General features: G+C 40.3%; 2 protein-coding genes and 1 long non-coding RNA gene across 3 annotated transcripts; 1 reads left to right on the forward strand and 2 right to left on the reverse strand.

The window, feature by feature from the left end:
• Positions 1-989: 989 nt before the first annotated feature.
• Positions 990-3,488, reverse strand: LOC104600084 (protein NEN4-like). The gene is made up of 5 exons (XM_010262908.3): positions 2,510-3,488; positions 2,141-2,187; positions 1,974-2,037; positions 1,671-1,844; positions 990-1,570 (listed from the first exon to the last, which is right to left on the reverse strand). The coding sequence occupies exons 1-5, from the start codon at positions 2,957-2,959 to the stop codon at positions 1,475-1,477; spliced, it is 831 nt and encodes a 276-aa protein (XP_010261210.1). The 5' UTR covers positions 2,960-3,488; the 3' UTR covers positions 990-1,474.
• A 136-nt stretch (positions 3,489-3,624) lies between these two features.
• On the reverse strand, positions 3,625-13,692 carry LOC104600083 (bifunctional aspartate aminotransferase and glutamate/aspartate-prephenate aminotransferase-like). The gene is made up of 10 exons (XM_010262907.3): positions 11,670-13,692; positions 10,900-11,137; positions 10,676-10,769; positions 10,458-10,561; positions 6,709-6,957; positions 6,486-6,599; positions 6,184-6,267; positions 4,695-4,865; positions 4,502-4,615; positions 3,625-3,942 (listed from the first exon to the last, which is right to left on the reverse strand). Exons 1-10 carry the CDS (start codon positions 11,819-11,821, stop codon positions 3,802-3,804), a joined length of 1,461 nt encoding a protein of 486 aa, XP_010261209.1. The 5' UTR covers positions 11,822-13,692; the 3' UTR covers positions 3,625-3,801.
• A 1,360-nt stretch (positions 13,693-15,052) lies between these two features.
• On the forward strand, positions 15,053-18,839 carry LOC148791355 (uncharacterized). Its single transcript, XR_016076416.1, has 2 exons — positions 15,053-17,425; positions 17,610-18,839. It is a non-coding gene; the product is annotated as an uncharacterized LOC148791355 (long non-coding RNA).
• Positions 18,840-22,538: the final 3,699 nt, after the last annotated feature.

The following is a 22,538-nucleotide window of genomic DNA, read 5'->3' on the forward strand; positions in this document are numbered from 1 at the left end:
CAGAAATTTTATATATAATATGTATATTTCTGTAATAAAGCTGTATATATATTATATTATTATATATTATATATTATATATAATATATATCTAAGTCAGTTCGGATCGATTTGAAAACTGAAACTGAACCGAACCATCGGTTTATATTTTTTTGTAACCCGAAACCGATCGATGGTGAAGAAAAATCGGCCAACTCGAATTGGATCGAACTGGATTGGTTGGTTTGATCAGTATGAATCTTGTTATGAACAGCCCTAATCCCGATGAACAGCTTTTAGATGAGTGGCACAACAGTTTCATGTGAAAAGATCACTTGGAGCCGTGAAAAGGTCTAGGCCCACTTGCTCCTCCTACCATATTTGAAGATGCAAATTTCAACTTTGAACTGCTCACTGTCATAATCATATTAGTGGGATTTAAAGGTGAAGTAGATACAGAGACCATAAAATGCTGGCCACATGATCCTACAGTCATACGAGTTCGGAACTCCTTCCTCTCAACCAAAATCCCTTCAGATCCGTTCCAACATGATCCGTATCGGCACGTCTCATACACGATGGATCCCACACCCGTCTTATGGTGATGAGATATGCCGATTCAGATTTGCTCCTCATAGAATGCTCTTCACACCATCTCACAGGTGACACACATCATGTTGGAATTCTTTTTTAATAGGAGATCCCATCACCAGTCGCACATGAGGAATATCTCATAACTTTTGGGGGTATTTTTTTTTTAGATTTTGAGGGGGAAAAGTTGGTCAATAAGATTTTGGTTTCCACTGATCAAGAATCTTATGGTCTTTTTTCATATTTGTGGGACCAGAAAAAAGTGGATAAATAATTTTCCCACTTGAGAGAAAAGTTGCCAACACTTTGGGACAAAAATGCCCCTTAATAATGGATTTTAGGGTTAAAATGGTCATTTGTCTTATTTACCTAAGAAATAGAAGAATATACATAAATGCACTTACCTGGGCAAGTGTTTCCTAAGAAAAAATTATCCAAGTAATTATATTTACGCAGATAAGGAACTTACCAAAAATCTAATGCTTGTTGTCAATCATGGGATGACATACCCTGGGGTGCAACTTAGTAAAAGGGGAGCTATCCCAGGTGTGTTTATCAATAATAAATAACGATTTCATTTCTCAATACAGAACACAATTGAAGGGTAAATGAATGAAAATATACAGAGGAAACATCTAGGGAGAGAATCACATATTCACATTTCATGAATTTGTGACTTTGGTTCAGCACGGAGCACCAAGCTCTATAGAGAGTGAGAGGAAATCTTAGCACGAGTCTCTAGTCTGTATTATATTGAACGAAGCCGATGTCCACTTCCAATTTGAGAGAGACGCTCACCAGAGATGACACAAGGTATTTCTGCAATTTTCATCTTCCTCTCCGATTTGACAACTGTTGTATTGCTAACAATGGAAGGGGATGAAATCTTGAAGCCTCTTCCTTGTTCATCTTAGTACAGAATGAGAATGCTTGAGGAAGTTACTAAGTGGTGGTTTCTCGTAGGCCTTGCATGGGAGATCCTTTATTACTCTGTCCGTCATCTGTTATTTCATCGAGAATTCAACTTTAAGCATTAATTGTTAACTGAATAGTATTTTAGCTATGAAGAACCATTGCTTATTGAAGAAGAAGAATACGGACCTTTCCAAATCTTCCAGTTACGTAAGGAACTGCTCTGTGGTGCCCAATAGAAGTAGGAGGAGATCTTCTGCTCGTTTCTTCCCCATATGACAACCTTCCGTTGCTTCTGCTCCTTGTTGTTACAGTTGGGGAGCCCTGGGAATTACCAGCCAACACATTTGGGAGGCTTGACTCCTAAACAAACCGGTCGGTGAGATTAAGATTAATGGAGTTACCTTGTTCCAAGTTACTTTACAAGGAAATTTAAAACAGACCCAAAAAAAAAAAGCAGAAAGTAAAATTGTCCATATATAATATATTTACCAGAAACAAAACAGTTGCACAGTGCTTGAGGACCTCCAGGTTCATCCGGACATCTTCGAGGCTCCTGTCAGGCAGTTGCCGCAGTTAGAATTTAAGGAGAAGTCCCACAGTAATAGTATTGTTTGCTTCCTATATATGTCAAAGTTGTAAATGTGCATCCATATTACCTGTGCTTTTGCTGTCCAAGCCCAAAGTACGCAGCCAATGTCGCCATCTAAAGAAGAGATGAAGAAGTCAAGCTCGACACTTATTAATTTAAGCCTATATTTATGGGTATTAATGAAACAAAGCGAAAAAACTTGAACAACCATAAATATTTTGAATCTTGTGCATGGCTACTGACTAGCTAAGGGGAATAAACATTACACTACAGTCGTTCATTCTTTGCTTCCACTTTGCCCACATTTTCATTCTAAAAATAGGATCAAAGTGCAACATTCAATTGGGTTTTAGGCCCATCGTCGTTAACCATTTTCTCATGTCAGATACTGATAAGCAATTAAGCATGTATGTGGTTAATTAGACGTCAGACCTACCTTCATGTTACCAGCTCTCCGGCCGAATTTCTGAGTCAGGATTCCCAAGGAATCCATCACACCGACGGGCACGGGAGCAGGGCGTCCAATGTCAGCGAAAGCCTCCTTGATACGGGCACAGTCGAATCTCTGGATGTTATGTCCTGCCCATATTCTACCATTCAAGATACCAAATATCTTATCGGCGACGTCCTCGAAAGTGGGTGCAGTCGCCACCACTTGGCGGGTAATCCCGTCACTTCGCCCTGACCTCAGTGCAACCGCAGAGAGGTCTCCGGGTCTTATCAGAGTACAATAGCTTTCCAGTTCAATGAGCTTCCGTGGGCAGACCACAATTGCTCCGAACTCTAGCACCCAGAACCGTTGTCCAGCTCTGCCGGGCACTGTCGTTTCTAAGTCGAAGAACACAATCTCTGCCGCACCTTCACCGCTGGAATTAGGAACCGCCATTTCTTTCCCGCCCCTGTTGTCGTCATCATGAGGTTACTTATAAAATGGTCAAGGAGACGAGGACGCAGAAATGGAAAGCAGCATCGGTGGATATTCTTCTTGAGTTAGATTGTCTTGCAGTTCAAGTCAAGAGTTTGATCGCAGGAAGGCGTCCTTAGCTTAGCTTCTCGGAGATGTATTGTGCGAGAGGAAAACCGAAACCAACTGCAGTTAGCGAGGAATAGCGACAGCAAACAAAAAGAGAGGCATTTGGTTTAAAACAAGATTCCAGCTTAATTACTTGGCCCATTTGGTTTCCCGGCCGCTTTTAGTGAGGGCTGCTCCTGGTACATGTGAAGCAACAAAAAAAATACTTCTTCCATGCAGGAATCGATTCCACATCCACTCGCGAGTGTTAACTTTCAAAGGATGCAACATGAATCTGTACATGCACTCCAGTCCTGCCAAAAAGGTTTCATTTGGCTTTCTTATCAGAACTCAGGGGATCTTTCATGGGAGCGGGGAGCCAAGGAACTCACTCACCGTTAATATTGCCTGACAAGGGGTATTCAGGTAAATGCACAAGAGATGTGAATCTTTAAACTTGGGATACACATCTAGCATCTTGAGCTTGTGACTTTGTAACGATTGTGAGGCTGTGAGCATTCGTTATAAACATCCCAAAATTGGAAGAGGAAGAAAAAATAGAAGACATTTTTTAACTCTTGGACTAATACAGAGAGATTAATACATACGCCCTTACAATTATCTAATCTCATTCCAATCATAATTAGTACATAGTGCATAGACTTGATACAAAGACATCAATAGTGAAAACAATTCCATCAAAGGAATTTTTCCAATCAAGCAGGAACAGGACGCTTGAGTAAAGCCATTGCTCCCTTGATTCGCTCCATGGCTGCTTGCAGTGTGGAAAGGGATGCCGCATAGGAGATACGGATGCAGTTGTCATCTCCAAATGCATCTCCAGGGACGAGTGCAACCTGTGAAATCAGCCACCAACCAATTCCTAAATAACTCAAGACATTGGTTCAGGCATATATTCCGAAGCCTGATGAACTAGGAAGGAATCTCAATATGAAAAACACTGAGGAAGCAACATCTGGATTTAATAGGACCCACTTACAGATTCATTATATTGACCCAACAGGATGAGTAAGTGACAGGATCATCCTCAATTGGATCAATTTTTCTACCATAGTAGACCCCTTAAGATGCAAATAAATCAGTCCTAACTACTATCCTATTGCACATTTGCCATGGAAAGCAATAGATGACTTGTTACACCTCTCATTGTTATTGTTGTGGTGGCTCAGTTGGCATGTAAACTGAGTAGTCCCAGCTTAGATGCGGCTTCGAGCCCCACTATTGGCTCTCACCACCTTTGAGAAGAGTTATTAATGTTGCTAGAAAAAGTAGTGTACTATGCCAAGTAAAATTGAAATACGGCCCCCATGGGGGCAAAAAGGCGAGTGGTTCAATACCAAAAAAAAATTATTGTTGTGGTCATTTATCATTATCAAATAACAATACAACCAATACCTGTGCTTTATCCAGCAGATATCGACAGAGGGAATCAGAACCCTTGATGAGACCAAACCCCTCAACCTCTGCTCCATAGTAGGAACTGAAATCAAGGAACAGGTAGAAAGCACCCTGCAAATTCAAAGGATTTTCAACTGAGAGACAAGTTTTTACATACATGGCTAAAAAGGGACAGAATACAAATTGCTACCTGGGGCTCTGAAATCTTGACACCCTCCAATTCTTTAAAGCTCTTGACTAAGAAATCCCGCCGCTCCTGGAATGCTTTTACCATTGTAGAGACTGCCTCCCCTCCAGCATACCCCAATCCTAAAGCAGCAACCCCTGCTTTCTGAGAAATACTGCTAGCACCAGATGTGAACTGGAACAACATCATGAATCAGTGAAACCAGGAAAATTTTGCATTGTACAGGAAAAGACTCAAAATAACCAAGCAGGACTTGTCACCCTCTCAGTATACCTGACTGAGGTTCTGCAGAAAGTATGGCTTTAGCTAGGTGAAAACTAGAGAGAGACTAAGAGAAGCATAGAAAACACTATACATGAGAAATGTCTGCACTTAAGGAAGGGCAGAGCCCTAGTTAACCTTTTTTTTTCGGTAATTGCCCTAGTTAACTATGTCATATAGGTGATGGATATATATGTGGCTGGGTCCCCTGTGAGTTTCTTCTATGCAAAAATTGGCCCAAATCCAACCCGTGTTTTAAAAGCATGCAAGGGGCAATTTGCGCCTGGGCGCAAGGTGCAAGGCACAAGGCAAGGCGCACACCTTTTCAAAGCAAGGCACAAAATACAAAAAATCCAAAAAATGCAAAAATTAAAAAAAATATATATTAAACATAATATTAATAAAAATATAAACTTAAATTTTAAAATAAATATTTTAAAAAACCTATTATCTAAAATTAAAATACATAAACATAACATGTAAAGTGTATTCAACTTTAAATTTAAAAATAAAATCAAACATATAAAACATTTTCAAGCATGTAAAACCCACGATTTCTTTTTGTTTCCTTGATTGCATTACTTCAAATAGCTAATATGATGTAAAACATCTTGCATTCTTGATTCTACAAGCTGCCTTTGTACCAAGCCCCCTCGAGGAAAGCCCAAACAAATCCATGTTGGGGTCTTAAGGTAGGTTCGAAAAAGAATAAAAAGCGCAATAAATAAAAAACATGCATGCCTAGGCTGAAGCACAATGCTCACAAGGTGCACCATGCATGTGCACCTTTTGAAAGTGCTGCGCCTGGGGCCTAGGAAAGGCGCATACCTTAAAATGTGCCTTGCCTGAGCGCCTAGGCATGCCTTTTAAATCAATGTTCAACCCATAGAACCATTTGGAAAGTTGACCATAAATCTGTCTCCAAAGAATGCAATCAAAGGTATGGACATCCGCATCCATTTTGGAAAACCTATTATTTTCTTTTATTTTTTCCGGCCAAAAAGTACTCAGAGTAGGATCCATCAGATGGCTGGGGCCTCCTGATCCCTGAATGCATCTCACATGCTAAGGGATCAGACCCACCATTTGATGCAACTAATCCGATAGATCTTATACTCCAGAGAGCAGTTAAAGAATGTCATTACTGCTCTAGACAAGCCACTGAGTAATCAAGGTCACTACAGTTGGTGAAATCACAATAATAGGTGAACATTCAAAATGAGATGCATACCTGGCTCTGGATTTTCCCACATGCTGCAACAAAGTGTTTTGGACCAGCTAGGTATCCAAGACGCCAGCCAGTCATCGCAAAGGCCTGTAAATGTCCATCTTCAATCATTAATACTCACAAAGGCAACTTATCCATTTCAATCCAATTTCAGGTCACCAAATTTTGCATAGAGCAAGAAATGATACAGATAAGTTTTAAAAGTTAGTGCTCAGCTTGCAATGGGTATTGGTCACTGCAAAATCATGACAAAATCAAGGTAAGAAGCCACAACAACGTATGAATACATAACACAGGTAAATTACCTTGGAAAAACCATTGACTGTCAAAGTTCTCTCCCACATGCCCGGTAAAGAAGCAAAACTTGTGTGAGTTGCTGGTGCATAAATAATATGCTCATATATCTCATCAGACAAAACCTGATAGACAAAAATAAAAGAGTATTAGTTAAAATGTTAAGGTTAGATGAATAAATAGAGAGCATAATTTTGTTCAATTTTTACTAAGGTTATTGATTCATGATCCTACCAGAAGCCTAGGATGCCTTGCTACAATATCGGCAATCTCCTCAAGCAGTTTTCTCGGATAAACAGATCCAGTTGGATTGGAAGGGGAACAAAGAATCAGCAGCCTTGACTTTTCAGTGAGTTTGGATGCAAGAAGCTTTGGGTCTAAAAGAAAATTCTCAGATATCTGTGTCGGTAGAACTACAGGTGTTGCATCCGCCAGCCTTGCCATTTCCGGATAGCTTACCCAAAATGGAGCTGGAATTATAACCTGAAGCAAAAAAAAATTATTGCGATACACCTTTTTAGGTTTCAAAATTTTATCATTAGAATAGTAAACTTTAAATTTAATAAAGAAAAGGTTTTACAAAGTATGTATGCAGCACTAGTTTTCTTCATAATTTTACATATTAAGTCTCTAGGTCTGTCATCGTGGTTTTGACTGGAAAGGATGCTCAGATACAAGCAATAAAACTATGTCAAGACAAACCTAGAAAAGTGTGATCTTCAAAACATATTCTCTTTGGTAGTCAGACACCCTACTACGTGGATGGTTTGGGAATGGATACATTCTTTTACTAATATTTCACTTTCCATTTTAAAGTGGTTGAGTTTCTTGCCTCATCAAATGGCTATTATTAAGTATTAATACTAACAATATTCAATTGGGTTACACACATAGTTGTCAAGGCAACACCTAGGCAACAAGGCACCCTTGGAGGCTTGCCTCATCTAATTGCCAAGTAGTTTTGTACATTGTGCTATAAAATACTTTTATATTCTTAATGTTTTGAGATTGTAATTATAAAATAGACATTATTAAACTAAAATACTCATTTTGTGTGTTTATATACTAATTTCTTTTTTATTATTTTCTTATTTGTTAGGGTTTAATCAACACAAACATTGCTAAATGCTGTATTGGACCAATAAAGTACGCTTCTAGGAGGATGTCTGGCTTGGGGACACTCCTCTTAAAGACAGATATCCACCCATCTATTCCTTGTCCCTCAACAAAAGGAAGAGTGATTTCTTCAGTGCTTGTTAACGAAAACTCTTGGGATCTAGGATTAAGGAGAGGGTTAAGGAAATCTGAAATGGGCCTAGTAGATGATCTTATCTCCCTTCTTAATACTGCTTTCTTGGACCTCTCTTGTTAGGACAGTAGGATTTGGTCAAAGTCTCCTTCTAGCTCCTTTACCTATGCCCCCTTTTTTCTGCCCTCCTTCAATCCTCGCACCTAGGAGGCTCCTTTCCTACAAAGGAAGTCTAGTGTAATCCTGTACCCCCAAAAATAAGAGCCTTTTGCTGGGAGGTGGTGCTCCAGAAAATCAATACTCTAGATAATTTACAAAAAAGGAGGTCGAATTACTATCTCTCCCCTCATATTTGTTGCCTCTGTTTGGGATATGGTGAGATAGTAACACATCTTTTACTTTCTTCTCCCTTTGCTTCTTGTGTGTGGAGTTGGTTTTCTTCCTTATTTGGCTAGGTGGACCCCTCCCCCGGATGTGACAAGTCTTTTCAACCCAAGTTTTTTCCTACTACTAAAGAAAAGGGGAAAAGTGATGTGGAGGGCAACAAGTGTAGCCATTCTTTGGCCTTTATGGGAGGGAAGAAATAATAGAATATTCCAAGGAGCACAAAGATCAAAAGAACAAATCATTGACTGTGTAGCCATTAAAGTCATACATTGGCTGAAAGTTAGTGACTTATTTAAAGACTTTTCAGTGGATGATATACAAAGGGGTTGGTCAACAGTGGCAAACTCTTCAACCAGATAGCCTATTCTTCAGCCTTATTGGACACCTACAGCACAACAAAAGGGTAAAATTGAACTTTGACGGAAGCTCCATGGGTAATCCAGGACCCTCGGGAGCTGGGGGAGTCTTCAGGGATGGGGAGGGCAGAATGGTGGCACTATACTCTGGTCCCATAGGAGTGGGAGACTCTTTGAGAGCTGCAATTTTGGCTCACCTACAAGGCCTAAGATTTGCCAAGCAATGGAGATTTCAGAACTTGGAGGTGGAAGGGAACTCTAAACTGTTAATAAGGTGATTGCAAACAAAGAGGTTGGGTGTATGGAATTTTAGACAGCAAATAAGGGAAATAATCTGCTTGGCAAGGGAAGCTGGAGTAATTTTCAAATGGGTAAGGAGGTCAGCAAACTATGTGGCAGATAGCTTGGCAAAGCAGGGGACATTTAGGGAAAACTTTTTTTTGGGCTGTACTGTTATACTTGAAATTGTTTGTGGTCAACACTCTTTGTCTGAGTGGTTGAGAGTGTAAGATGTTACCGTTTCCAATCAAAAAAAAAAAAAAAAGTCTTCAAAACCAGAACAAATAAGTAAGGAAGAACTTAAAACTTTGTCTAATCAACTCATTTTCTTCTCTATATTTTTGTGAATTTTCTTTTCTTTCTTCTTTTTCTTCTCATGAATATGTTGATTTTCTATTAAGAAATATGGAAAATATGGAAAGTATACTTTTCTTATGAAAATTATGGATTATTAAGGAAACTACCCTAGGATACATGTTTTTTACTTCAAAAAATTCATCGCCTAGGCAACAAGGCACCCTTCCCCCCCCCGTTGCCTAGCCTCACCTTAGCAATCTGAAAACTATGGTTATACAAGTGCATTATTATTACTATCATCATTTTACAGATTACTAGAGGCCATCACTTGGTGCAGTGGTAAACTCTCAGCCTGAAAAGCATGAGGCAATAGTTTCAACTTTCAAGCCTGAGAGTGGCCACTTTGTGGAAAAGAATGCCAAAGGTTAGGTCTGTATCCAGTCTATCCCTCGCAAGATCCCAAACAGCCAGAAACACCAATGGGTGATGGCCATTGTACAGATTACTATTTACTAACAATTTTTCTCTATACCCTTTCCTCACTGTATCCAGTCTATCCCTCCCAAGACCCCAAACACCCGAAACATCAATGGGCGATGGCCATTGTACAGATTACTATTTACTAAGAAATTTTCTCCATACCCATTCCTCACGTCACGTGACATTGCAATGTTTAGTATCGGTTAGTTAGATAAAGATCCATTGTCTTCTATCAATCATCCCAAGGAATTAACTTTTACCAAATATAGGAGATTTAGACAGTAATTCTGCCTCGTTTGCCCATGGTAAGTATTGGCAGAAAAGCAGCGGTGAGTATGAAGATAGAATTAATTAGTCTCAAATGTTTAGTTATTAATTTAGTCTAGAAAAGTTTATGTTAGGAGCTGAATTCAGAAAGTAGAAAGAGGCAAAACAATAAAACAAGAATAGTAGGCATTGGAGCCCTTGTAAAGGGCAAGCAAGATGTTAATCTCCAGACCTGATACAAAGTGTCTGAGATGAAAATTTTCTGAAGTGCAGGCAAGTCTGTACAGTTTATTTCACAAATTATGAAATACATTTCTAACATAACTTAGTTCATGTAATATATAGCAAACACAAATAGAAATAAGTCAATATACATGAAAGTTTATATAATATGATAAACTAAATTTCATCTAAGAAAGCATGTTTTTGACACAAGGTATGACTTTTTTTTTTTTTTTGATAAATGACAGAAAGTAAGACTTGGTATTTGCAATAGTCACTCACAGAAAATGAATTGTCCTTGTAATATGTATCATAGCAATATACCAACAACAGAAGACCATATCATGAAAGTTATTTCTCTAGACGCAAAGCCCAAAGTTGACTTCCCAGAGATTATACAATATCTGTCAATAGAGAGATGTTAATGAAGGTATATGCTACTTCACCTCATCACCAGGAGAGCAAACTGCAAGCACAGCTTGTAGGATACACTGTTTGGCTCCATTACTGACCAAAATCTGATCAGGTGTATAAGTCAGTCCATTCTCCTCTAACATTAGAGAACATACGTTAGAATCTTCATGGAAAACAAGCATCAAAAATCCAAAGCAGATAAGTAGTTTGAGCAATGCAAAATTTTATGCTTACAACACCAAGAACTAACCTTTAAGCTTATGACAAATAGCTTTCCGGAGCTCCAAAGTACCTGCATTTGGGGTGTACCTTGTGTAGCCCTCGCGGATTGCATTTATTCCAGCCTAAATTTAAATAAACAAAAAAAAATAATGTGGGAGAAAATAGAGAAACTACATGGAAACTACTAGTAATATTAATAAAAATGGAATATAAAAGAGAAGAGGAACAAACTAGACGTAAGTTATTAACAACCTCTGCAATTACAGCCGGGGTATCAAAATCAGGTTCTCCAGCCGCTAACCTTATAACCGGTACCCCAGCTTGTGCAAGTGCAGTTGCTTGGTCGGTTATAGCCACTGTCTTTGAGGGCTTAACAGAGTTTACTCTAGGGCTCAACGAGATGTCGATCTGCATTTTCTCGGGGCTGCACTCTGCTCTTACCACGGCAGACGTTTTAAATGGCTGCACGTGCAACCTTTGCCCTAAGGATCTATGAGGAGAATATAGAGAACATGAAACAGTCACATATGCAGCTTAGTGAAGAGAAAAAAGTATAAAAAGTACTAAGGCGAAGGATCAACAGCATAGTGGCCTATGAAGTGGTGTTTTGAGTTTACGTCAAATTTTCACAAAGAATTTCTTATAAACTTCTCAAACAAACGAATTCAACAAGGATTTCTACACAATAAAAATTGGACTTGATTGAAAGACTCATGTCTCATTTCCTCGTAACATAAACTAAATTCATGCTATAGTGAGAAAATTTATTTTCCAGAAAGGTATAACTTTGACTGTTTTGCTAAGTCAACCGATGCTAATAAAAACAGCACAAGAAATTAGAGAGGGTAGGAGAAAATTAAAGACAAACGAAGAAGGGGAAACTACCAAATGAAAGGATTTGGAGAGCAAAATTCATTCTAAAAGAAATATGAAAAGAAGAGTATAGAGTAATCAAAACGAGAAGTAAAATTGTGTGTGTGTGTGTGTGTGCGCGCGCGCGCGCGCGTGTGGGGGGAACATACTTTAAGGAGAGGCTGTGGAGATGAGAGGAGAAAGAGAGAGATCTGAAAGGTTCCCGATCGGAAGAAACTCCAAGAGGTCGATTTCGATGACGACGAGCTGGTGTGGGAGTAATGTTGGAAGAGCAGGAACCCTGAATCGAAGAACTAGCCATGGCGGGCGATCAATTGAGTTGCACTGCGCCGTCCTCTGATTTGTTGCGTTTAAAAAGGAAAGGAACAGAGAGAGAGAGAGAGAGACGGCGGGGTTGGTGGGAAAGAAAAATAGAGAAGAGAAGGGGTTTGTTGGTAATTGGTAAGAAGGGAAGAGGGATGTTAGGTACGTTGAAGAGCAAATTCCAATTCAAATACTGATCCTGTCCTCAGTACTCAGTCCTCACCAACAACCATGGAGATTAGAGAGAGACGGGATCTGCTCCTCACACTCGGGCGCCTCAGGATGTGCTTGTGAGGCGCGTGTCATCATGTCATCCAGCTTCGATATCTGTCCCATTTAGCAGTTTCGATTGGAGATGTACCCATTTTCCATCTTTCAGCCTCTAAGTTCTTACTCGAGTCTTCTTTGACACTCAACTACTCCAGGCCCAGGCTGGCAGGCTTGTACATTTTGGTGGGGTCTGGTGAGTGGTGATACGGCAGAACCTAACACGTGGTAAACGTTGTCGAGACTTGAAGGATCAAGACCATCATTGTAAGGTTTCCACGTAAGAAAGAGCCAACACAAAAATTAGCTCCACGATTGGAAGGTTTTCCACTATGCTACCGGAAACACATGATACCACCCAAATATGTACTTAAACCCCAAATTCTGATTAAGCAGTTCACCAAGGCCTCTAGGTGGTACTAAAGTAAAAGTGTTTTCAATCCGTTATTAGTCATTTAGCCTGGTCATTGGACCGGTCCCGGTCCCGGTCCGGGACAACGTATAACCTGTCTGACCGGGCGGTTGAATTATTAACCCATTAAATGGGTTTTTGGTTTTTTTTTTTTTAATGATGACATAAGTTTACTCCTTGACCCCGATATTTGACTGCTGAGGCGGCTGGATTTTAAAACACTGGTGGGATATGATGAATTTTGACAGCGACAGGCACATCTCAGCGTGCATTGAAAACATCTTCTATAATTGTCATGAACAAGGCTGGGATGGGCTGTGGGGTGTATGAGAGGAGCGCTACGTCGGGTGTCAATGCCAATTCGGACCTAATGGTTGATGTGTCCTGATCATCGTAATCCAAAGATAACTTAACACAAAGTTACAGCAAATAAACAGTAGAAGATAAACGGGAAAAAAGTGAAAAAAAAGGTTATATTAGATAAGGGCAACTTTTAGGCCCTAATATCAATAAAAATAATATATTTAATAAAATTTTAAAAATAAATTAACTTTTTAAAAATAATATAAAAGAAGCAAAATTACTATTTATCTTCTTTTTCTTTTTTAGATTATTCACCAGAGCCGCCCGCCACCGCCTCCGGCACATCTTCGACTGTCGTCTCCGCCTCTGGCTATTGTCTCCGACAGCTGCCTCCAATCTCCAACCATCGAGAAAGCATCGCTGATAGTCGGACACCGGTAAGTAAAAACATATCAAATTACCGGAAACCCTTCACTTAAGTAATTCGGTGGTGGAACAAGTACGTGTTGCCATGATTAAAAGAATGAACCACAGATCTTGAAGCAGGAACCTTGCCATTTCTTCACAACCCAACCAGATTGCAGATGGGACAATCTATAACCCAGAAAAAAGGAGCCAGAGTAAGCTTAAGAGATGGAGCCCCAATTGGAGCCTGCAACAGAAAGACAAAGGTAGTTAAAGGAAGAAAGATTTGAACAGAGGAAACAAAGAGAATCAGATCTATGAAGAGGCGGATTCCAGCTTGGTGAAAGGAATCCGATACATGATATTAGCAGAAAGGCAACTTGTTGGTGTTCGACTATCAGCGATGCTTTCTTGATTGTCGGAGACGACAGTCGAAGGCAGCTGTCGGAGATAGACAGTCGGAGACGTGCCGGAAGTAGCGGTGGGTGGCTTTGATGAATAATCTAAAGAAGAAGATGAAAAACAACTTTACCCCTTTTTTATATTATTTTTTAAAAAGTTAATTTATTTTTAAAATTTTATTAAATATATTACTTTTATTGATATTGGGGTCCAAAAATTATCCTTATCTGATATAACACCCCCCGAGGGCTGAAATTGAACATTATCCCCTCAGCAAACAGGCTACCTGCATTACCCTTTGAGGCTAGCAAATGAGCTGCTTCAATTTCATCTTTGGGAACAAATCAGGAGAGACCAGACATTAAGAGAGTAGTCAAAAGAATTCATATTAAGGACTATTTGTTTTTTCAGGAAAAGGAAGGGGAAAAGTTGATCAGCAAGAAAATAGATTCTGTTGACCAACTTTAATAGTTTCTGTTGACCAACCTTTTTGTATTCTGTTTTAGATAAATTGTGACCCATGTAGTAGAGTTATTTTTTTTAGGTCATCTCTCAAGTGTATAAGTAATTTTTCCATTTGAAGAAAAGTTTATAAAATATAATAGGATAAATTTATTCATTGTAACAATGGTGCACTTATTTTCAAGGTTTTTAAAATCGATTCAGAGAATAAACTGGTTAGGGGTCTGGTTCTTGGATTAAATGGTCCAATTATTCAAACCAAACGGTCAGCTCATTCTAACAAAAAAAAATTAAAAAAAACATAAAAAATTGTCAAAACCATTCAAACGATTAACCGCCCAAGTCAGTAGTTCGCTGACCAAAATCAACGGTTTTTCCGGTCTATTCTGGTTTTAAAAACCATACTTATTTCCCGCTGGATAAGTGCCCTTATTCAAATGTCTTGTTAAAAATGAATAGGTCCTAAAAGGTGTTAGGAAAAAAAACAGCATTCTTGTATAGCAAAGGACTTCAACAAATCAACAGAGATGACCTTGCAAGGGCCATATTTCGCAAACACAAAATTCCCAAATTCATTGTTAATCAAGAAACCAAAACCAGAGACTTAGAGTGATTGCCACCAATTTTAACTTTCACCAGCCAGGTTTCAAAACAATCGATGAAACTTTCCTATTGGAGCACAAAAAGTTTGTTGATTCTTGAAGTAAAATTGTTTTCACTTCACCAACGTGCCCACAGATAGAATAGTAGAGAGAGGAATAGGATGCACATTCCATTAAAAATAAAATCATTTCTCGCCTTCCATAAATTCCATAACAAAACAACATAGTATTTAGTAACAGAATCATCAGCAAAATTCAAGTGTTCCTCTTGGTCCAATCACCACTTCCACCATTTAGAAAAAGAGGGGGTTGTGTTTGCATTCCTAGAATATAGAGACTGAATTTGCAGCCAAACGAAGAAGCTTTGGCCTGGTCACAAGATAGAAGAGCATGAACGAGTTATACTTTCTGTAGCATTTCCACACAGAGGGTATATTGATTACTGTGACTAATACCTGGTTTACATGATTATGACTTCTTGATTGCAATGTGACTAATACCTCGTTTAAATAATTACGACTTAATTGCAATGCTATTAAGACAATACTTCAAATGAAGTGCTTTGAAACCTTTTAGAGACCAAATCTTCTTCCATTGTTGTTCAGAGTATGAATGAGCCCAAATAGTTATGGTTGTTTATCACATGCCCAAACATGTTCGAAGATAAACCAAGGGCATATATGTTTGCAACCAATGCCATTTTCTCAAAAAAGAAACAGCACCACATAGGAAATTCATTGCTAGGGAAAATGATGCCTTTTTGGATGGGCGTTTTTTTTTTAAAGACATTTTTTCAAGACACATCTTGGAAATTGAGAAAAACATAGCCTGAGAAATGCCTTTTCGGGCATTTTCTTGCTTTTATATCGTTGCTGGTAACTGTTTGTTAATGTGGCATTGAAAATGCCTAGGTGGCAGCAATGGTCCCAAACAAAAAAAAAAAAAGTCATTTTTCTGAGAAAACGACATATACCAATGCAACATCAGCATGGGAGAAACAACATTGGTTCCAAACATTACCCTAGTTATATTTAAGAACTAGCGGTGCAAGTTGGGTCAAGGTTTTTAAAATCGGACCAGATAGGGAACCATTTTGGAGTCCAGTTCTTAAGTTAAACGGTTCGACCATCTGGTCCAAGCGGACAGTCTGCTCTGACAGAAAAAAATCAAAAAAATTTAAAAAACAAAAATCATTGTCCGGATCAACAGTTCGATAACCCAATCAAAAGTTTATGGCCAAAAAACGGTTTTGGGGTAAAATGGAATCAATCAGATGACCAGTTCCCAGTTTTTCCGATACAACCGTCTAATCTAATATGGTTTTGAAAACCATGAAAACATCTCCCACTGAATTTTTTGCAAGAGATATAATCTCCTCCAAACCCGAGCCCAACCCTAGCCCAAACCATGTCTACTCCAAGCAATGAATCATTGACCCATTAAATTGGTTTGTGATGCTTTTGTATTATTTTGTGTTTTTTTTTAATTTCATTATAATGATGACATAGGTTTCTCTTGAACTCATGGGGCGCAAAATGGATTTTGGTTGTTTACCACAAGCCCAAGCAAGTTACTTTCGAAGATAAACCTACTTATACTTGATAACTTATCAAGTATAAGTAAGGGGGTGCAAGTCGGGTCAGGTTGAAGTCAACACTAACCGAAGGCAAGCTATGCAACCCCAACCCTGACCTTAACACCAGACCAATTTGAAGTTTTCAAGTTAGGATTGAGTTGAACTCGGGTTTGTCCAATTAGTCTATTTCCTTTTTCCATTTTTTTTTATTTTCTAGTTATCATGCTTTTGAAAATTTTTGCCTTTAAACTTATAATTATTGACATACATATAGATATTATATACTTAAATAAATGATTATATAATATTTATACATGATAAATCAGATTTGGGCTGGGTCAGGTTGGAAAAGACCTCAACCCTACTATGAAAATGGTAATTGGTGTTTGGTCCCATAAACAAATTAAATACACTTTTTATCCATGTGGTTAATTATTGAAATGTAACAATTGATAAATAGCAAATAATTAAAGGGTAAATTTCTTAAACAATGTTTATGGTTTAGCGAATTGACTAAATGCATCCTTACTGTTTGAAAATTGTCTAATGCTACCCTATTCCTACTGTTTCCGACAATTGACTAAGTTTTATTAGTACCGTTAAACATAGACAAAATGGATGAAATATCTATTTTATCCTTGAACTCAAACTTACAACCAGAAGTTAAATTTACCTTTTTGTCCCTCATTTTGATGCATATGTGGGAGTTCACTAGGGGTGAGCAAAAAAAACTGAAAAACCGAACCAACCGATAAACATGTTTTTCTATATATTTATGTATATTATATTTTATATACTATAAATTAATAAATACACATTATATATATAAATATATATTTATAATATATTATATATTATTTATTATTTTATATATTTTTTTATAATAAATATTATAAAGTAAAAAAAACCGAAAAACCGATGAACCAAACCATCAGTTAACCGAATCGATCAACCGATTAACCGACTGATTTCGATTCGATTCCGATTACCAGTTTTCCAAAACCCAGCACTACCAGTTCCGTTCAAGAAAATGGCCCACGGTTCGGGTAAGCACCCCTAGAGTTCACACAGTTCAAAACGCCCAAAGCACCGTCGTCATCGCCTGGACGGCGGTCGCTACAACTTACGAACGGCAGAGCTTTGGTGAGAGCACTAAGGACACAAAACCAGAAGGTAGTCTTTCCTTTCCCTCGCCATTACTCTCTATTTTTTCCCTCACTTGTAGAGGAAAAACAAAACTTCATTTCTTCGAGAAGTAGGGGTTTTTGAACTTTTAGAAGCTTTGTTCTTCACGGACAAGAGAAAAACAGAGTTACAGTGCTTGAAGCTTTGGTTTCTGTCATTTCTTACCTTTTAGAGAGAAAGGGTTGGAGCAAAGGTGGAAGCACCGGTCAAGGCAAGGGTCTGTAAACCCCTCCAGAGAGCTTTTCAATTAATAGGAAGAATCGTTGGGGTCAGGTTCAGCTTCGCCATCGTCATTTGCATTGACCCCCTCCGGCACCAGCACCTTCATGGCAAAATTGGCAGTAGGTTGGAGATCTCTGAACTTTCAAACTGGTGCCTAGATTTGTTGAGTATCGATCAAGTGATTAATATAAACAAGTTACTCGCAAATCCGCCTGCTTCGTATAGATTGAAACCCCAACTGTGCTTTCACTCGTATATCTAGCGCCGTCGACGGTTGATGGTTCGAAGCAAGATGGAGGTCTTGAGCTTCGAAGCAAGATGAGATTTATCAAACTCGGGCCGCAAAATTTGAAGTAACAGATTTTTTGGCTCCAGAAGTTTAACTGAAAGCACATCAACAAAAGGACAAAATCGGTGAAGAACAAGGTAATCATGGCTCCAGACGTTTGATGGACAACAAGATTTTAGTGTTTGGGATAATTCGCTACAATAAGATTTGAATAATCGGTGTGTTTCTTCGTATTATTGAAGAAATCAAGAACCACTTATTTATTCATTTCAGATAAGGCGGAGGAAGTAGAGCTTCGGTGACTGATAAACCTTCGACCAAGTGTGATTCACATAAAGTGCATCCAAATTCCAATGACTGGGAAGCATACCATCGGCCTGAGTACCAATTCAGACCGAAAGTTGAATATCGCCAGAAACAACCGAAGCAGAGGAGCTCGAAATCGAGGTGTTCAATGACAAGAAATGGGGAACGGTAGTGGAAGTTACATGAGGAGAAGGTTTCTCTTTTAGAACATAAAAGGGTAATTTTGATGTTTTTGATGGTTATAATAGTTGCTTGATTGTCGGTTCTCTTCGCCGCGCCATCAAGTGCCATCCATCGTGCCTACAACCGCCACTCTGGTGTTTAAGTGTGTGTCATGGGTGGGCTATGCATGTATTCTTGTATTGGGGGATTACTAATAGTATTTATGTAATTACCTAGTATGATTTGTCATCTTTTTGATGTATCTTTATGTCACTCCCCCAAAAGCTTAACGTACTCTTTGGGGGGAGGTAGGTAGTCGAGTGAATCAAGAGCATGTAAAGGTTAAGTATGAGATCCCCTCGACACTGAATTGTGTGTTTATGCTTTCCATCCATTAATGCAATACAAATAGTCTTTTGCTAATTCGTGTGCCATTTTTGTTGCCTTTTCTTGTGTTGTTGCTTGTTACTTAGGCTTATTCGTCGCATTCGAGTGCCGCACGGAGCCCCAACGACTAGCCCCGTGACAGTTGGTATCAAAGCAGGAGCTCTTACACATACACATTGGACCCTGTCTTCACCCCTACTCCAGCACAATGAAAAGCAACTGTGACATTGCTGATGACACACTACACGGGTTGCACCAAGCCCATGACACCAATGAAGCTCTACTCGACAATCCTACCAAGACGCAAGCCCCAAAGGGCCGAACAACTAAAGCTAGCAAGCGTGACAAATATGTTGACCAACTAGCTAGCATGGACATGCACATCCTACGCTGTGAAGCAACAGTAGGTGAGACTCGCGACCGGGTCGAAGAAATCCATCTCAACATGGAAACGGTAGAGAATGTTGTGGTGGAGCTGGAGAGCTGCTTTAGTGGAGCCCTCTGAGACATCCAGAACATAGTGCAACAGTCACAATCCGGCCCTTCCCAAAGCAGCCTTCAAGGCATGATGAACAACTTCCAAGCGTAGTTGGATGAGATGAGGGCCGAGTTGACAATCATGAAAAGAGCTATGGCCAATTCCGCCAACCCTTCATTTGCTCCATCCACCCACATCAAGGTGCGCCAACCAACTCCATATTTTGGTGCTAGTGATGCTCGGGAGCTTGAAAACTTCTTTTGGCAACTTAAGCAATACTTCTTCGCGATTGGCATCCACGATGACCAAACACAGGTACATACAACCGCTATGTATTTAAATGATATTGCAATGTTATGGTGGCGTAGATGTTGCATGGACATTGAACGTGGCACTCGGACCCTCAACACCTGAGTCGATTTCAAGAGAGAAATCAAGCGACGGTTCTTCCCCAAAAATGTTGAGTACTTGGCACGAAGGAAGTTGAAGAACCTGAAGCACCAAGACTCATTGCATGACTATGTCCAAGAGTTCTCAGCCCTGACCCTTGAGATCTCCGACATGTCCGACAAAGACCTTTTGTTCAACTTCATGGATGATCTCAAACCCTGGGCAGAACTCGAACTACAACGGCGTAGGGTGAAGGACTTAGCAACAGCCATGGCGGTGGCCGAGCAACTCGTTGATTTAAGGAAGTCAGAAGAGGAAGACCTCCATCCACATAGTCCGCGTACCAACAACTTGAGTGGGGGAGATTAGAAATCAACCTCTACATAGGAGAAACCAGTGCCCACGAACAAGACCTACAATTACCAACAAGGGAAGAAGCCACAAGGAGGCCCAAGCTATCAGGGCCACCGATTCACTAGGAGACCTACTCCTCTTGCGCCTTGTTACCTTTGCAATGAGAATCATTGGACTAGCGACTGTCCTGTGCGAAAGAAGGTCAATGCCCTCATCGCCAAACTCAGTGATGATGAAGAGAGTGATGAGGAGAAAACCACAGCGGCGCCAAGAGTAGGCGCCCTTCAGCTTATCAACGCCATGATTAAGAAAGAGGCCACATCCAAGCGGCCCACCAAAGCCCACAAGGGGTTGTGTTATGTAGACATCATCCTCGGCGGGAGGCCGACCCAAGCCTTGGTGGACACTGGGCCACCCACAACTTCATTTCGCTTGCGGAGGCAAAGCGACTCGACTTGACCACCGCCAAACAAATAGGGTGGGTCAAGGCTATCAACTCAGGGGCCAAAGCAGTAGAGGGCATGGCTCGTAGAGTAGAACTCCAAGTTGGACCATGGAGAGGACCCATCAATCTATCTGTTGTACCATTGGATGATTTTCAGGTTGTTCTTGGAGTGGAGTTCCTCACACAGGCAGAAGCAGCACTTATGCCATACATTACCAGCTTACTTATCTTGGATGAACACTCCCCTTGCATGGTTCCTGTATCATCAACCCTGCAGATACTTGGGAAGCAGCTTTCAGCCTTGCAGTTGTACCAAGAAACAAGCAACCATGCAGTTGTACCAAGAACACTCCCCTTGCATGCCAAAGCCGTTTCAACATCAACACCAGTGCCAGTACCAATATCAGCAGCAACACCAGTGCCAACATCAGCATCAACAACGACACCAACGTCAGCACCACGAGCCGACAACACCGAGGACTCCTGGAAGACCCAAGGCCGTCTCCAGCCACAGCCAGTTCCACTATGACCATCATCGGGGAGAGCGAGTACCACCAAGTACCCTTAGGTACCTTGTCCGCCACCACAATGATCAAATCAACCCTCACAGAAGCCTTGTGAGGAGCAACCCGTGGGAAAAAAAATCATCAGAGGGAACAACACACGAAAAATCCAAACTTTCATTTTGACCTAGCCTCGGCCGCAAACCTACCTAACACCAAAGCAGAACAACCAAAATCCTACCTTGAAGCAGCCAGGCAAGGACTTAATGTAGGGACTAGCCATAGGTTTTCCCACCATCCAGAACACCCTAAAGACTTCCACCCATCATCATGCCCGGGTCTTGGAAGAGATAAACTTCGTGGAGCAACTGAGGAACCCTCCTTCATCAATAGCAAATCTGAGTCTCAAATAGAAGCTAGTCTTCGAGGACGAAGACTGAATTGATTGGGGGAAACTATCACAAGTGTTCTCTTCGCCGCGCCATCAAGTGCCATCCATCGTGCCTATATCCACCACTCCTACCTAACACCAAAATCCTACCTTGAAGCAGCCAAGCAAGGACTTAACGTAGGGACTAGCCATAGGTTTTCCCACCATCCAGAACACCCTAATGACTTCCACCCATCATCATGCCCGGGTCTTGGAAGAAATAAACTTCGTGGAGCAACTGAGGAACCCTCCTTCATCAACAGCAGATTTGAGCCTCAAATAGAAGCTAGTCTTCGAGGACGAAGACTGAATTGAATGGGGGAGACTATCACAAGTGTTCTCTTCGCCGCGCCATCAAGTGCCATCCATCATGCCTATAGCCGCCACTCCGGTGTCCAAGTGTGTGTCATGGGTGGGCTATGCATGTATTCTTGTATGGGGGGATTGCCAATGGCATTTATGTAATTACCTAGTATGATTTTTCATCCTTTTGATGTATCTTTATGTCACTCACCCAAAAGCTTAACATACTCTTTGAGGGGAGGTAGGTAGTTGTAAAGGTTAAGCATGAGATCCCCTCGTCACTGAACTGTGTGCTTATGCTTGCCATCCATTAATGCAATACAAGTAGCCTTTTGCTAATTCGTGTGCCATTTTTGTTGCCTTTTTTTGTGTTATTGCTTGTTGCTTAGGCTTACTCGTCGCATTCGAGTGCCGCACAGGGCCTCAACGACTAGCCCCGTGACATGATGGCATAGTTTAAGAAATTTATCCATAATTAAATACACTTTTTAGTCAAGAGGTTAAGAATTGAAGGTAGGGTTTCAATGGATGAACCCCATGTGTTTGAAAAAAGTCTCAAATGGGACATGTGCACAAATGCATCCCATGCCTTGCTCAATGTGCACAGGCACCCATGCGGGAGCCCTTTGCCCATACTTGCTCTGCCCACCTAGTGCACCATTTGGCTGCCCTGCCTTGCTGCCCAATGCCCATCTACCCTAGCACTTTGCTAGGGGTGATCATTTCATCCCCATCCACATAAGCCCAGCTTGAAAAATTCTAGGCTTGGACCTAGATTTTGTGTTTATACCTTAGCTCTGGCCTAGGTCTGCATATCAAAATTTTCAAGATT

This window comes from Nelumbo nucifera, chromosome 5 (assembly GCF_055504915.1).
Source record: "Nelumbo nucifera cultivar China Antique chromosome 5, China Antique-T2T, whole genome shotgun sequence".
Lineage (NCBI taxonomy): Eukaryota > Viridiplantae > Streptophyta > Magnoliopsida > Proteales > Nelumbonaceae > Nelumbo > Nelumbo nucifera.

What these genes read in the sequence shown, in the direction of transcription:
- LOC104600083 (XM_010262907.3), bottom strand. Translation starts at nt 11,821, where the DNA reads ATGGCTAGTTCTTCGATTCAGGGTTCCTGCTCTTCCAACATTACTCCC. An exon ending in CCCCGGCTGTAATTGCAGAG is followed by an intron (nt 10,770 to 10,899) that starts GTTGTTAATAAC and finishes ATTTAAATTTAG; the next exon opens with GCTGGAATAAATGCAATCCG. An exon ending in CAAGGCATCCTAGGCTTCTG is followed by an intron (nt 6,600 to 6,708) that starts GTAGGATCATGA and finishes TTTGTCTATCAG; the next exon opens with GTTTTGTCTGATGAGATATA.
- LOC104600084 (XM_010262908.3), bottom strand. Translation starts at nt 2,959, where the DNA reads ATGGCGGTTCCTAATTCCAGCGGTGAAGGTGCGGCAGAGATTGTGTTC. An exon ending in CTTGGACAGCAAAAGCACAG is followed by an intron (nt 2,038 to 2,140) that starts GTAATATGGATG and finishes ACTGCCTGACAG; the next exon opens with GAGCCTCGAAGATGTCCGGA. An exon ending in GTGCAACTGTTTTGTTTCTG is followed by an intron (nt 1,845 to 1,973) that starts GTAAATATATTA and finishes CGGTTTGTTTAG; the next exon opens with GAGTCAAGCCTCCCAAATGT.